This window comes from Aulonocara stuartgranti, assembly GCF_965226115.1.
Source record: "Aulonocara stuartgranti genome assembly, chromosome: 11".
In the NCBI taxonomy this organism is placed as follows: Eukaryota; Metazoa; Chordata; class Actinopteri; order Cichliformes; family Cichlidae; genus Aulonocara; species Aulonocara stuartgranti.
Window position 1 is genome coordinate 33,444,106 of NC_138947.1, and position 16,540 is coordinate 33,460,645.

The following is a 16,540-nucleotide window of genomic DNA, read 5'->3' on the forward strand; positions in this document are numbered from 1 at the left end:
TGAACAACATTAGCTAATTGTTATTTACTAACTAATCTTAAATGACTGTTCAGCACAGAAATGAGGCCCAACAATCATGTTTACAGTCCCGTGGTCTCAGCCTCAGATACTCAGCTAATCAAAGTGATGTCATGACAAAAATGAATGACCAACAAAACATTTTTCTCCTTCATTTCTGTCACACAAAGCTGTATGTAACGTGTCTCGCGGTTAGTATCATGGTTGCTAGGCAACCTGAACAGCGCGACAAAGGCCCATTTCACGAGCCTCTCACTTCCGCACTTCTCGTACTTGCAGTACTCACCGTACTATAAGTACCGTGCTCGTACTCCGAAGCATGCGGTCGCTGGATTGGGACACAGCCTGAGAGCTCCGCGATCCCGGATTATTGCGTGAGACTGCCCTTCAGTTGTCCAGCTTGCTACAGTGAAGTTAATTGCACCAACGGCTGCCTCTGTTATTTCCCGGCAGGAGTACGGAAGAAGACACGGCACGGGAGTCAGGGGCGCGCACGGAGATTTATTGCATAATATTTACATCACTGTAAATAAACGCAACTGCATTCATCGCACACAGTCCTGGGTTTTGGGCCCTATTTTCCCCACATCGCCACGGTCTGCCAGCGCAACCGTGACAGATACTTCAAAGTCCTGCAAATGTAAAACTTGAAAAAGATCACAGCAGCTGAGGACACGTCGCTGTTGTATCGGGATTGTTTAACATTATTTAAAAGTAGGAATTTAAAAAATATCAACAAAGGGAAATTTTCAAACGTACACAGATGTGGACTGCCAGTCAAGCAGTTTATCTTCCTAACCAGAGACCTTCTTAAGCTCTTAACCGCTGCTCCGGATCAAAGCATTACGCTCTGTTGCGTCACTCGGTGACATCACAGTGAGCGAACGCTGCCATTGATCCAAAAGGTATAAATAGCCTGCTACACCCGCCTACTGACAGAACCTGCCAGCTTCATACTGCGGTCACATTGTTTTGCCCAGGTGTAAAACTTTAGATATATTTGTGAAAAAATGGTTTCGGATTCGTCTTCGTTGTCTTATGACAGTGATGAGGGTTTACAAACGAACGCCCTCATTCAAAGTAAAACATGTAAATACATGGTATATAAGCTCCTCGGACAAGGAAGCTTTGGGAGAGTGGTGGAATGTGTAAAATTAGACACTTTTGAAAGGGTAGCAGTCAAGGCAGCTAAAAGGGAATACAACAAGTTTGCTTGGAAAGAGGCCGCTGCTGTAAAAGAACTGAGTGTTCTGGATAGGGATCGGTGCAATTTGGTAAAGTACTACGAAGTTTTCGAGTACAAACATCGCACCTTCATTTCAATGGAAATGCTAGACATTAGTCTGCATGATTTCGTGACTAAAAGGTCTCCCGGTCCACTGGCTCTCTGTGATATTCGGGTCATTTTAAAGCAGATGTTTGTGGCTCTTACCGCTCTGAAGAGCAGAGGTATGATGCATGCAGACATCAAACCTGATAATATCATGCTTGTAAATCAGTCTCAACAGCCATATAAAGTTAAACTTATTGATTTTGGTTTTGCCACAAGTCCTGCAAAAATTCCACCTGGCACTATTATTCAGGCCCTTAGTTACAGGGCCCCTGAGGTCATGTTGGGCATACCGGTGACTGAATCGGCAGACATGTGGACTCTCGGTTGTGTCGCAGCTTTTCTATACTTGGGCCACCACCTGTTTTTCAGCAGGTGTGAATATCAAATGATGCAAACTTTTGTTCACATGCTTGGTCAGCCTAATAAACGCATGTTACAGGAAGGGAGGTACAGTACGAAATATTTCTGGATGAGGAAAGGGATAATAGAACGCACATGGGTACTGAAGACACCAGCTCAGTATTCAGCATCTACAGGCACTGTGATCAACCAAAGTAATACAATCACAGAAAAATATGCATGCATAGATGATTTAGCCAAACACCACCCACAGCCAAACACAGAATCCGAAGTGGAAGACACAGCGGCATTTTTAAGCCTGCTCAAATGGATGCTGTGTGTGGATCCTGTAAAAAGAATCACACCTGTTGAGGGTCTGGGACATCGTTTCATTACAATGAAACATCTTCCTGAGGACCCTGCAGTAGATTGCTACACGAAGTCATCCTGCACGAGCATGGAAGTGTGCCCACTCCTCAGTCTAGAAAATGAAATCGACAGCTTTGTTACCACCAGTGAAATCAAAAGGAACAGCGAACAGAGCGGTGGGAGATCTAGACGGGCTTCCACTTTTAACAACTGTGTGAAAACAGCTAAAATCCAAAGAAACCGACAGAGAAGAGCAGCTGCACGCAAAAAGAATCAGCCTGCATTTCGCAGGTGGGCATGGCAAGAAGAAGATGACATGTCTTGTAGGCTGGGTGTCAAACAAAAGCTTGTTATCCAAATACCGCTGGTAGGATCTTACTCTGAATCCAGTGATTTAGATTCTAGCACAGAAAGTAGAGACAGCAGAGAAGGAATAATCACACCAAAGCCTCCGAAAGCTCAGCTTTCATTAGGGAAAAGGATCAAAAACTTTTTCGTAAAGTCCAGTGAAATCAAAAGGAACAGCGAACAGAGCGGTGGGAGATCTAGACTGTGTTCCACTTTTAACAACTGTGTGAATGCAGCTAAAATCCAAAGAAACCGACAGAGACCAGCAGCTGCATGCAAAAAGAATCAGCCTGCATTTCGCAGGTTAGCATGGCAAGAAGAAGATGACATGTCTTGTAGGCTGGGTGTCAAACAAAAGCCTGGTACCCAAATACCGCTGGTAGGATCTTCTGAATCCAGTGATTTAGATTCTAGCACAGAAAGTACAGACAGCAGTGAAGGAATAATCACACCAAAGCCTCCGAAAGGTCGGCTTTCATTAGGGAAAAGGATCAAAAACTTTTTCTTAAGGCTGTTTTGCTTTTCTTCATATGATGAAGAATCTTAAGATCAACCCTCCCCAACCGGTCGTGGCAGATGGCCGCCCCTCCCTGAGCCTGGTTCTGTCACAGGTTTCTTCCTGTTAAAAGGGAGTTTTTCCTGTCCACCGTTGCCAAAGTGCTTGCTCACAGGGGGTCATATGATTGTTGGGGTTTCTTTCTTATATTGTAGGGTCTTTACTCTACAGTATAAAATGCCTTGAGGCAACTTTTTTTTGTTAATGTTTTTAATGTACAAAATAAAATGTAATCAACTTGAATCAACTCTTACTCTCAAGTGTTTTTGTTTTGTCGCTGGTGTCACTGCCTCTCGGTCCGCCACTTTTTGATAAGTGTTAACCTGATCTGCTTCAGATTGAATTGATCGGGGCCCTGGTTGCTCCACAGTTCAACTTGAGGTGACTGGATGAGGGCTGGTCTCAGCACTGCGGTTCTTTGTTGTGTGGTGTGAAAATAAATGGCCAGCTCTTGTTCCCACTGATGCAAATTACGATTTCATGCAGTGAAGTCATAACAACAACCGGTTTAAACTGGTTTGTTGTCTGGATTTTGAATGTCTACCTTTTTCTGTTTATTTAGGTTAACAGTCTGATCATATTCTGATTCTTGACAATAATCTGCTTTTCTTGTCACATAATAAAAAGGCATATAACTCTGTATTTACACAATGTTAGACAGTTCAAATGAAGGTGTAATACACTGATTACAAATCATTTTGCTCATTAGTGACTGTAGCTTTTGTATGTTCCTCATCCTCTCCTAGACAAGTGGATATAGTATATATGTTATATGTAGTTTATATGGTTTTGGTTTTATATATGTATTTTTAGAAAATGAATTAGTTCACTTACAGGCTGCCACTGTCATGGTCCCTGTGCCCCGCTGGTCAATCCTCTATTGGGCAATATGTTTGTGGTTTGTTTGCTCTCTCGCCCTCTCTCTCTCACTCTCTCTCTCTCTCTCGCCACGGCGATGCTCACTGCGGGCTCCCGCTGCTGGCCCACACACCTGCTCATCACCACACCGGCCGCTGATCCCAGCTGATTACTGCACTACTTAGATGGCGAGTCTGCACTAGTCTTCGCTGGATCGTTGAGCTATCAGTGTCAGTTAGACTTGTGTTTCGGCTAACCTTCACCTTGAGAATTTCTTATTATTATCCTGCTAACCCGACGTTTTTTGTGTAGATCGTTTTTGGAACCCGATGCGGAGAGGAGTGATTGAAGGGGGAACTTTTTGTACAGAAAGTGTGGAACACCCTTCTCCCAATCCTGTTTCCCACGGACCCTGGCGACCCGGACCCGTTTCCCCTGCACGTTGTATATAGCCACTTGGTGTATGTGTTCACTGTAAATAAACGCACTGTCCTTCGCTTAAAGGAAAACCCTGGCCTGCGCCTGAGTCTCTTTCGGAACCCCTAACAGAACGATCCAGCCATTATGGACTCAGCAGGACAGGACCCCGTGGGCCGGGCTCTGGCCGCCCAGGAAGCCGCGCTGGCCCGCCATGAACAAATGCTCGGGCAGCTACGGCAGGATGTCGCCACATTGACCCTGGCGGTGGCGCAGTTAATACCGCTGGAGGGAAATGCGCAACCAGGGAATCCCCAGCCGCCCAGCCCGGCTCCCCAGGCGGCACCGCCCGCCGTAGCGTCAGGTAGCTCACCGCGGGTCGGTACGCCGTCTGACGGACCTTTACCCACACCGGAACCATTCTCGGGTGAGTCTGACAAATGTGCCGGATTTTTGGCTCAGGTGTCTCTGACGTTTCGCGAGCTGCAGCGTTTTCATAGCAACGATGGGGCGAAGATCACTTATTTAGTTCAACTTCTGAGGGGCCGTGCACTAAAGTGGGCCCAGGTTGTGTTAAACTCTGATCCTGTCATCACCTACGCTGACTTTCTCTCCAAATTTAAGAATGTGTTTAACCCAGGCACCGGGGCAGAGGCCGCTGCTCTCCGTCTCCTCAACTTCAAACAAGGTAGGAGAAGCATGTCTGAATACGCTATCGACTTCTGGATTCTGGCAGAAGAGGCAGGGTGGAATCAGGAGGCGCTACGGAGCACGTTGCTGAACAATATCAGAGAAGAATTAAGGGACGAGCTAATCATGCGTGATCTCCCTGCCTCCTTTAATGAGCTAATGTCCCTGTGCATTAAGGTGGATGAGCGGTTACGGGCTCGCCGGTCGCAGCGGAACTACAACCTCCATGAGGCTGCGGGAGTCTCTGGCACCGGCGCCATGGCGGATGCCGGCCCCTCCCGGACTCACGAGAGCGGGGACGGAGAGGAACCCATGCAGCTGGGCGGCTCCCATCTCACCGCGGCGGAGCGTCAGCGCCGGATTACCGCCGGTGAGTGCCTCTATTGTGGTCACAGGGGACATGTTGTGGCTACCTGCCCTTCGCGGGCAAAAGGGCGCGCCCGCCAGTGATGGTAGGAGTACTGGTGGGCGAGCTGAGCCAGGAAGAAGCTCCTCCCCGTTTAACACTACCGGCCACGCTTTCCATTCACTCTAAGAGCCGCTCCCTATCGGTGTTAATCGACTCTGGGGCGGAACAAAACTTTATTGACTGTCAGTTAGCCCGGCAACTTGGGTTACTATTGGAGCCCCTGCCTCATGCATTACGTGTTACGGCATTGTCAGGTCAACGCCTTCCAGACATCACTCTGGTGACTGAGCCTGTCGAGCTCACCCTCTCTGGCAATCATTCTGAAGAAATCTGTTTTTTGGTGTTTAAAGCAACTCGCACTCCACTAGTTCTCGGCCATCCTTGGCTACAACAGCACAACCCTCACATAGATTGGCTAAAGGGGCGTGTCACTGGGTGGGGGGAGGACTGCCACATGACCTGCCTTAAAGCAGCCTCGCCTCCAAGCACTGAAACGCCCTCTCCTGGGGTATTGAAATCAGCTGATTTAACTAATGTGCCCTCTGTTTATCACGACCTAGCTGAGGTGTTTCAAAAGGCCCGCGCCCAGTCACTTCCTCCGCATAGACCCTATGACTGTGCTATCGAACTGCTCCCGGGAGCTCCTTTACCCACCAGTCGGCTATATAGCATCTCACTTCCAGAACGAGACGCTATGGACAAGTACATCACGGAATCCCTGGCTGCCGGCCTCATTCGGGCCTCCACCTCTCCAGTCGCGGCAGGCTTCTTCTTTGTCGAAAAGAAGGATAAAACCCTCCGGCCATGCATTGACTATCGCGGATTAAACAACATCACAGTAAAAAATAAATACCCTCTGCCGCTCCTCAGTTCGGCCTTCGAGCTCCTCCAGGGGGCTACTGTTTTCACCAAACTGGATTTGCGAAACGCATACCATCTGGTTCGCATCCGTGAGGGCGATGAGTGGAAGACCGCCTTCAACACCCACCTCGGCCACTTCGAGTACCTTGTCATGCCCTTTGGTCTCACTAACGCCCCTGCGGTGTTCCAAGCCCTGGTGAACGACGTGCTCAGAGACTTCATTAACCGTTTTGTTTTTGTCTATCTAGATGACATCCTGATCTTTTCCAGAAACCAATCCGAGCACGAGACCCATGTCAGACAGGTCCTGCAACGACTCCTCGAAAACCGATTGTTCGTCAAAGGAGAAAAGTGTGAGTTCCACGTCTCCACCGTTGCATTCATGCATGCAGTTATGACATGGTCTGATTTTCTCACCCAATAAAGGAATATTTCATATATCATTCTACTCTTCATTCTATCAGACACAGTTTTCACAGCTCGTACGTTTTCCTTTTTACACATGTATGTAAACATTGAGCCAAATGTAATAATGCCAACGTATTAAACAAACAATATTTGTCTCTTATATATAATACATCTGTATATACACTGTCAAAGATACTCGACTTTGAGTGAAGATGTAAGGTGACAGGAAATAGCTGCAACTTTTGCAACTCTTTACTAAAGCTCAGAGTTCAAGTTCACTGCTGTAATAACTAATAACGATTAATATGGTAAATAACTTTGATATTGGCCATATTATATTTACATTACCACAGAGAGATGATTTTAGTCTCATGAACAACATTAGCTAATTGTTATTTACTAACTAATCTTAAATGACTGTTCAGCACAGAAATGAGGCCCAACAATCATGTTTACAGTCCCGTGGTCTCAGCCTCAGATACTCAGCTAATCAAAGTGATGTCATGACAAAAATGAATGACCAACAAAACATTTTTCTCCTTCATTTCTGTCACACAAAGCTGTATGTAACGTGTCTCGCGGTTAGTATCATGGTTGCTAGGCAACCTGAACAGCGCGACAAAGGCCCATTTCACGAGCCTCTCACTTCCGCACTTCTCGTACTTGCAGTACTCACCGTACTATAAGTACCGTGCTCGTACTCCGAAGCATGCGGTCGCTGGATTGGGACACAGCCTGAGAGCTCCGCGATCCCGGATTATTGCGTGAGACTGCCCTTCAGTTCTCCAGCTTGCTACAGTGAAGTTAATTGTACCAACGGCTGCCTCTGTTATTTCCCGGCAGGAGTACGGAAGAAGACACGGCACGGGAGTCAGGGGCGCGCACGGAGATTTATTGCATAATATTTACATCACTGTAAATAAACGCAACTGCATTCATCGCACACAGTCCTGCGTTTTGGGCCCTATTTTCCCCACATCGCCACGGTCTGCCAGCGCAACCGTGACAGATAACTTCAAAGTCCTGCAAATGTAAAACTTGAAAAAGATCACAGCAGCTGAGGACACGTCGCTGTTGTATCGGGATTGTTTAACATTATTTAAAAGTAGGAATTTAAAAAATATCAACAAAGGGAAATTTTCAAACGTACACAGATGTGGACTGCCAGTCAAGCAGTTTATCTTCCTAACCAGAGACCTTCTTAAGCTCTTAACCGCTGCTCCGGATCAAAGCATTACGCTCTGTTGCGTCACTCGGTGACATCACAGTGAGCGAACGCTGCCATTGATCCAAAAGGTATAAATAGCCTGCTACACCCGCCTACTGACAGAACCTGCCAGCTTCATACTGCGGTCACATTGTTTTGCCCAGGTGTAAAACTTTAGATATATTTGTGAAAAAAATGGTTTCGGATTCGTCTTCGTTGTCTTATGACAGTGATGAGGGTTTACAAACGAACGCCCTCATTCAAAGTAAAACATGTAAATACATGGTATATAAGCTCCTCGGACAAGGAAGCTTTGGGAGAGTGGTGGAATGTGTAAAATTAGACACTTTTGAAAGGGTAGCAGTCAAGGCAGCTAAAAGGGAATACAACAAGTTTGCTTGGAAAGAGGCCGCTGCTGTAAAAGAACTGAGTGTTCTGGATAGGGATCGGTGCAATTTGGTAAAGTACTACGAAGTTTTCGAGTACAAACATCGCACCTTCATTTCAATGGAAATGCTAGACATTAGTCTGCATGATTTCGTGACTAAAAGGTCTCCCGGTCCACTGGCTCTCTGTGATATTCGGGTCATTTTAAAGCAGATGTTTGTGGCTCTTACCGCTCTGAAGAGCAGAGGTATGATGCATGCAGACATCAAACCTGATAATATCATGCTTGTAAATCAGTCTCAACAGCCATATAAAGTTAAACTTATTGATTTTGGTTTTGCCACAAGTCCTGCAAAAATTCCACCTGGCACTATTATTCAGGCCCTTAGTTACAGGGCCCCTGAGGTCATGTTGGGCATACCGGTGACTGAATCGGCAGACATGTGGACTCTCGGTTGTGTCGCAGCTTTTCTATACTTGGGCCACCACCTGTTTTTCAGCAGGTGTGAATATCAAATGATGCAAACTTTTGTTCACATGCTTGGTCAGCCTAATAAACGCATGTTACAGGAAGGGAGGTACAGTACGAAATATTTCTGGATGAGGAAAGGGATAATAGAACGCACATGGGTACTGAAGACACCAGCTCAGTATTCAGCATCTACAGGCACTGTGATCAACCAAAGTAATACAATCACAGAAAAATATGCATGCATAGATGATTTAGCCAAACACCACCCACAGCCAAACACAGAATCCGAAGTGGAAGACACAGCGGCATTTTTAAGCCTGCTCAAATGGATGCTGTGTGTGGATCCTGTAAAAAGAATCACACCTGTTGAGGGTCTGGGACATCGTTTCATTACAATGAAACATCTTCCTGAGGACCCTGCAGTAGATTGCTACACGAAGTCATCCTGCACGAGCATGGAAGTGTGCCCACTCCTCAGTCTAGAAAATGAAATCGACAGCTTTGTTACCACCAGTGAAATCAAAAGGAACAGCGAACAGAGCGGTGGGAGATCTAGACGGGCTTCCACTTTTAACAACTGTGTGAAAACAGCTAAAATCCAAAGAAACCGACAGAGAAGAGCAGCTGCACGCAAAAAGAATCAGCCTGCATTTCGCAGGTGGGCATGGCAAGAAGAAGATGACATGTCTTGTAGGCTGGGTGTCAAACAAAAGCTTGTTATCCAAATACCGCTGGTAGGATCTTACTCTGAATCCAGTGATTTAGATTCTAGCACAGAAAGTAGAGACAGCAGAGAAGGAATAATCACACCAAAGCCTCCGAAAGCTCAGCTTTCATTAGGGAAAAGGATCAAAAACTTTTTCGTAAAGTCCAGTGAAATCAAAAGGAACAGCGAACAGAGCGGTGGGAGATCTAGACTGTGTTCCACTTTTAACAACTGTGTGAATGCAGCTAAAATCCAAAGAAACCGACAGAGACCAGCAGCTGCACGCAAAAAGAATCAGCCTGCATTTCGCAGGTTGGCATGGCAAGAAGAAGATGACATGTCTTGTAGGCTGGGTGTCAAACAAAAGCCTGGTACCCAAATACCGCTGGTAGGATCTTCTGAATCCAGTGATTTAGATTCTAGCACAGAAAGTACAGACAGCAGTGAAGGAATAATCACACCAAAGCCTCCGAAAGGTCGGCTTTCATTAGGGAAAAGGATCAAAAACTTTTTCTTAAGGCTGTTTTGCTTTTCTTCATATGATGAAGAATCTTAAGATCAACCCTCCCCAACCGGTCGTGGCAGATGGCCGCCCCTCCCTGAGCCTGGTTCTGTCACAGGTTTCTTCCTGTTAAAAGGGAGTTTTTCCTGTCCACCGTTGCCAAAGTGCTTGCTCACAGGGGGTCATATGATTGTTGGGGTTTCTTTCTTATATTGTAGGGTCTTTACTCTACAGTATAAAATGCCTTGAGGCAACTTTTTTTTGTTAATGTTTTTAATGTACAAAATAAAATGTAATCAACTTGAATCAACTCTTACTCTCAAGTGTTTTTGTTTTGTCGCTGGTGTCACTGCCTCTCGGTCCGCCACTTTTTGATAAGTGTTAACCTGATCTGCTTCAGATTGAATTGATCGGGGCCCTGGTTGCTCCACAGTTCAACTTGAGGTGACTGGATGAGGGCTGGTCTCAGCACTGTGGTTCTTTGTTGTGTGGTGTGAAAATAAATGGCCAGCTCTTGTTCCCACTGATGCAAATTACAATTTCATGCAGTGAAGTCATAACAACAACCGGTTTAAACTGGTTTGTTGTCTGGATTTTGAATGTCTACCTTTTTCTGTTTATTTAGGTTAACAGTCTGATCATATTCTGATTCTTGACAATAATCTGCTTTTCTTGTCACATAATAAAAAGGCATATAACTCTGTATTTACACAATGTTAGACAGTTCAAATGAAGGTGTAATACACTGATTACAAATCATTTTGCTCATTAGTGACTGTAGCTTTTGTATGTTCCTCATGTTCTCCTAGACAAGTGGATATAGTATATATGTTATATGTAGTTTATATGGTTTTGGTTTTATATATGTATTTTTAGAAAATGAATTAGTTCACTTACAGGCTGCCACGGCTTACGCTGAAGGCTCTTTGAAATTACCTCTCATATGTTGTTGACTCATTCATTGTGACTTGTATTATACTGTGCCCATTTTTCATAATGGTTTTCAGTGTCAGTGCTGCCATAAAATACATCTACAGGAAGCGGTGTCTGAAAAGGGCTGGGAAAATCATCAAAGACCCCAGTCACCCATCACATGGACTCTTCACCCTCCTGCCCTCTGGGAGGCGCCACAGGAGCCTCCGGACTAAGACCACCAGGTACCGGAACAGCTTCTTCCCCACAGCTGTCAGACTCCTGAACTCTGCCTCCTGACATCTGACCCACGTTAAACTCATGGACTGAACATACACACCCCCACAATGGACAACTGTACCCTCAAACACACAATAATAACATGGACTGAACCACCACTCACAACCACTAGTACTTTATATAGCCTCTGTAGAAACTATCTACACCCTCACTTATCTTAACTGCACTACTGTATAGCTCTGTGTAAATAATCATTCTGTACATTCGATAATCTTTAATCCTACAACTGTTTACAACTTGCATAGTTCCCATTTCTGTATAACTGTATATCTCAGATTCTGTAAAGTTATTTATTTCATATTCTGTATAGTTTTTTATATTTATATCCTGTTCATAGCCTGTACATAGCTTGTACTCACTACAGCCTGTACATACTTATAGTTATAGAATATTTACAACATACTTCATACCGTGTACATTACAACATACCATAATAGACCCATTTCTGTAATATACTTACATATCTATACTATTGCTAATATATATTGTAATATACCTATATCACTAAAGCACTTCTGGATGGATGCAAACTGCATTTCGTTGCCCTGTACCTGTGCATGTGCAATGACAATAAAGTTGAATTCTATTCTATTCTAACTGTCATTCATCAGTCCAAGAAAGAAAGAAATGAATTAATTGACAAATTGGTTAATGAGTCAGTCATAAGCTACACTTCATGTTATTTAGAAAGAATTATATCGAGGGGTGGGCAAGCGTTGGCGCTCCAACACTCCACCCTCCACCACCAACACCACTGGATGAGAGTGTGGTTAGTGCAGTGGAACTGATATTTACTGAAGCACATTGATGAAGACAGTTTTCATTTACTTTAGTTATCTCTGTGTTATGCCCCTTTCTATCTATACTCTGGTGTTCCTTAGTGTTCTTTTGGCTATGTCTTATTTTGCATATATACTATTTCTAAAATCTTCTTTTTCTTTTAGCTGCTCCCTTTAAGGGTCACTACAGCGGACTGTCTGCTTCCATCTCACCCTATCCATAGCTTTTTTTTTCAGTCACACCAACCCTCTGCATGTCATCCTTCACTAAATCCATGACTCTTCTCTGAGGTCTTTCTCTTTTCCTAGTGTTTGCCCATCTCAACCTTGCCTTTCTGCATCTCCAAACCAATCAACCTGAGCTTTCACTCTCATGTACTCAAAGCTAATACTGTCCAAATCCCAACAAAAATCTTGCCATCTTCAGCGCTGCCACTCTGCCACTCCCCCTCCTGTCTTTTTTCAGTGCCTCTTTATGCTTTATGCCATATTATAGTTACCTGGCAGTATATAGTACCCACAGTGTTTTTTACTCCAAATTTATTTGCTGTGTTGCTTCTGATCAAGTAGCCTGATTTCCTGTGTCCTGCTGCCTTGTTCTTGGTTTTTTATGTTTCACTCCATTTGATGAAATTGTGGAAACAAGCCCTATAACAGCACAGCAACAGCAAAGACTCAAAGCAACAGAAGCCTTAAGACACACTGGCTGCAAACCATACTGCATTTGGCCAAAAGACAAGACCAATGAGCCACATACAGCAAGCGTTGTCTGTACAGTGCTGCCCTCAAGTGATGGCAGTGATGTATAAATCATTGCCATCACATAGCTGTTCAAGTACAGAGCCATGGCATGTCTGCTCAGAGCTATGTAAGCTTCTATTACAACAATAAACAAGTAAAACTAAAGATCTTTGATGGTTTAAGATAAATGCAAACATATGTTATGTCTTATTTTGTCACCTGACTCAATGGAGCCTGTAAAAATTTTTTATATCAACCTCGGTGAGGTCTATTTGTGTGATATCACAGACCTGTTTCAAAAAGTTTGAGTCAATAAAAAGCTAATCAGAACTGGCTCTGAGTATGTTCACCCTGAGTGTGTGTTTGGATAGTTTCAGTAAACAGAAGAATATGAGCAGAAGACGCTATATAAATGCAATCCATTAAGACAACAGAGTCATTTTAATCACTTCCATCAACCCACTCTTGACATTTCAGAATAGATAAAGCTGAGACCAAATTCAGGTTACAAAGATCAAAGAAAAAGACCGGATTCTTGTAGTATTGCCTCTTTACAATACCACAGTGACTTTAATTAGATGATTGGCTGACAAACAATTTCAAAGGGCAGCTAAAGGTTGATGAGTAACAAAAAAAATGAGCAAAGAAGATACAGTGGATGATCACAGAATTCTTTCCTTGTTTAAGGAAAATAAAATGGATGGATGTGAGTTCCATCCACTCAAATGAAAAAATGGTGTCCTGAACTTTTCCATGAAATGAAATATTGATGAAGCTGTTTTGTTAAACATCAGGGTATCCCGTAGGTGCAGATTTTTAGGTAATAATAGTAATGATAATGGATTGCATTTATATAGCGCTTTTCGGGGCCCTCAAAGCGCTTTACAATTCCACTTTTCATTCACTCTCACATTCACACACTGGTGGAGGCAAACTACAGTTGTAGCCACAGCTGCCCTGGGGCAGACTGACAGAAGCCAGGCTGCCATATCGCACCATCGGCCCCTCTGGCCAACACCAGTAGGTGATAGGGTAAAGTGTCTTGCCGGCCAGCAGAGAGAGAACAGGGGGATCAAACCAGCAACCTTCCGGTTACAGATGAGCTTCCCAGTCCCCTGAGCCACGGTCGCCCCCCAGGTGGATGGATATTTCCTCCCAGACAACAGAACAGCTCTATTGTCTTCACCAGTGGGTGTCATTTACTCCTAAAATATGAATATAATTCATCCATGAGTTCACAGAATCACTAGATACTTTGTGATGAATATACAGTGTTGGGGAGTAACGGAATACATGTACCGCTGTTACGTATTTAAAATACAAAATATGAGTAACTGTATTTAGTTACAGTTACCATTTAAAAAGGTGGTATTTAGAATACAGTTACTTTGTTGAAATAAATGGATTACATGGCGGTATTTTCCTGTTTCATATTGTCGCGGGTCAGGACTGTTTGGGTTTTGTTTGACAGCTACGTTCTGTTGTTCCAGGCGGCAGCATTACGGTTACCATGGTTACAGGGTGACTGTGTGTTTCCTGGGTGAGAGAGCGCCTTTTTGTTGTTGTTGTTGTGCTAAGCTAATAGGCAGAATGCTACAGGCATAGCCCTAAAGAATGTAGCCTAACAGCATGATAATATATTAGGTAATCCAAAGTATTCAGAATACGTTACTCTCATTGAGTAACGTAACGGAATACATTACAAAATACATTTTGGGGCATGTATTCTGTAATCTGTAGTGGAATACATTTTAAAAGTAACCTTCCCAACACTGTGAATATAATACAGGGTGGGCCATTTATATGGATACACCGTAATAACATGGGAATGGTTGGTGATATTAAAGTCCTGTTTGTGGCACATTGTTTTTCTTGTGACATTACCAATAAGTTTGATGTGTCACATGGCCCTCTTCCTATTGAAAAAAACAAAAGTTGTATTCAAGATGGCCGACTTCTAAATGGCCACCATGGTCACCACCCATCTTGAGGAGTTTGCCCCCTCACATATACTAATGCGCCACAAACAGGACTTTAATATCACCAACCATTCCCATTTTATTACAGTGTATCCATATAAATGGCCCACCCTGTACATGCAGGTGTTCTTTATGCTCATCCAACCTACCTCCCCTTCTCACTCAAGCAGGTTTGCTAGTTTCTAGCTAATCTCAGGATGACATTTTTAATAGGCCCTTTTACAGTTTATAAACAGTGATGACGTAGTCGGTAAAAGGGACTATTACTTTATGAGTAGGCAACACATGCACATTTGCTTCACCTCAATAAAAACAGAAAAGCTCTCGGATAACAGACAGAATCAAGAACTCATTGCACTCTGACTGTCAGTCTGAACCCAAGCAAACACAGAAGAGGACGAATAAGTCTTACATCACTCATACATCAGGGTACTTTTTGTTGATTACAGCTCCGCATTCAATACTGTCATCCCACACAAACTCACTCACAAGCTGGTAACACTCGGCCTGCACCTAACCCTATGTGACTGGCTACAGGACTTTTTGACTGGCAGGCCCCAGTCCGTCAGGATCGGCAACAGGACTTCAGCCAGCATTATTACAAACACTGGCGTTCCACAAGGTTGCGTCCTCAGTCCCATCCTCTACACCTTGTACACCCACGACTGTGTCACCTCCAACAAAGATAACATCATTTTGAAGTTGTGGACGACACTGCAGTGATCGGTCACATCACTGGAGGGGACGAAGCGGCTTACAGGAGGGAGTTGGCAGGTCTGGTGTCATGGTGTGAGGACAACAACCTCACCCTCAACACTGACAAGACAAAGGAGATGATAGTGGACACGAGGAAGAAGAGGACGCCTCACCAGCCGCTGTTTATCTGGGGCCTAGAAGTGGAGAGGGTGAGCAGCTTTAGGTACTTGGGCGTCTACATCTCTGAGGACCTCACCTGGACACTGAACACCACACAGCTGGTGTATTTCCTGAGGAGGCTGAGGAAGGTTCTACAGCTGCACACTGAGCAGCTGCATTACTTCATGGTACAGCAGCACTACTGGCATGGACCACAAACGCCTGCAGAGAGTGATAACAACTGCAGAGAAGATCATCCAGACTCTGCTGCCCTCTCTGCAGAGCATCTACCATCGCAGAGTCCAGAGGAGAGCTGCCTCCATCCTCAAATACCCCACACACCCCCAACACGGACTGTTCACGCTTCTGCCCTCAGGACGGAGGTTCAGAAGTGTGAAATCCAGAAAATCCAGACTCAACAACTCCTTCTTCCACACTGCAAACAGACTCTTGAACAGCTGACCTGTTTTTGAACAGTAATAATAATTTTTTTTTGCACATCAGGTCATTCTGCATATTAAGCCAGCATATTAAGCTATAGCTCTTTTGCATACATCTCTGTTTCACATCTCCATATTTTGTCTCCTTTTCTGTCTTTGTTTATTTATTTATTTGTACTATTGTATTTATATGTTCTATTTCTATTGTATATATTAATCGGCGTCTGTGGGTGGACAGCAAAGAAAGAATTTCATTGCACAGAGAAATGCCTTTTTCTCTTATGACATATGACAATACACACTTTGAATCTTGAATCAAAATCAATTAGATAGAAAAGTTAATAAAAAAAATTAAAATAAGAATGTATTTAAAAGTTATGCAGGATGTCCAACAACCTTATTGCCAAACATTGTGCTTAAGTGAAACTTGCACTCATAGAGCCACCAAACTACAGGTGGTGAGAGCAATTACAAAGACGTGTTCTCATATCTTACCTACATGGAATAGTTTTTCTTTTCTTTTATTTACTGTAATTTGTAATGGAGCATGTAAAACTTTAAGCAGGATTTCTCTGACTCACAGTCACCTTTGGCAAACCCATTATTCCTGGCCGGTGTAAAACGTGTTACTAGCAGCCACAACAGCAGATTTAA

General features: G+C 44.0%; 1 protein-coding gene across 1 annotated transcript; it reads left to right on the forward strand.

Annotated features, from left to right (window-relative positions):
• Positions 1-4,385: 4,385 nt before the first annotated feature.
• Positions 4,386-15,919, forward strand: LOC309718040 (uncharacterized protein; the record flags this gene model as incomplete). The annotated part of the gene is made up of 4 exons (XM_082552985.1): positions 4,386-5,298; positions 6,447-6,562; positions 9,624-9,690; positions 15,294-15,919. The coding sequence occupies 4 exons, from the start codon at positions 4,386-4,388 to the stop codon at positions 15,917-15,919; spliced, it is 1,722 nt and encodes a 573-aa protein (XP_082409111.1).
• Positions 15,920-16,540: the final 621 nt, after the last annotated feature.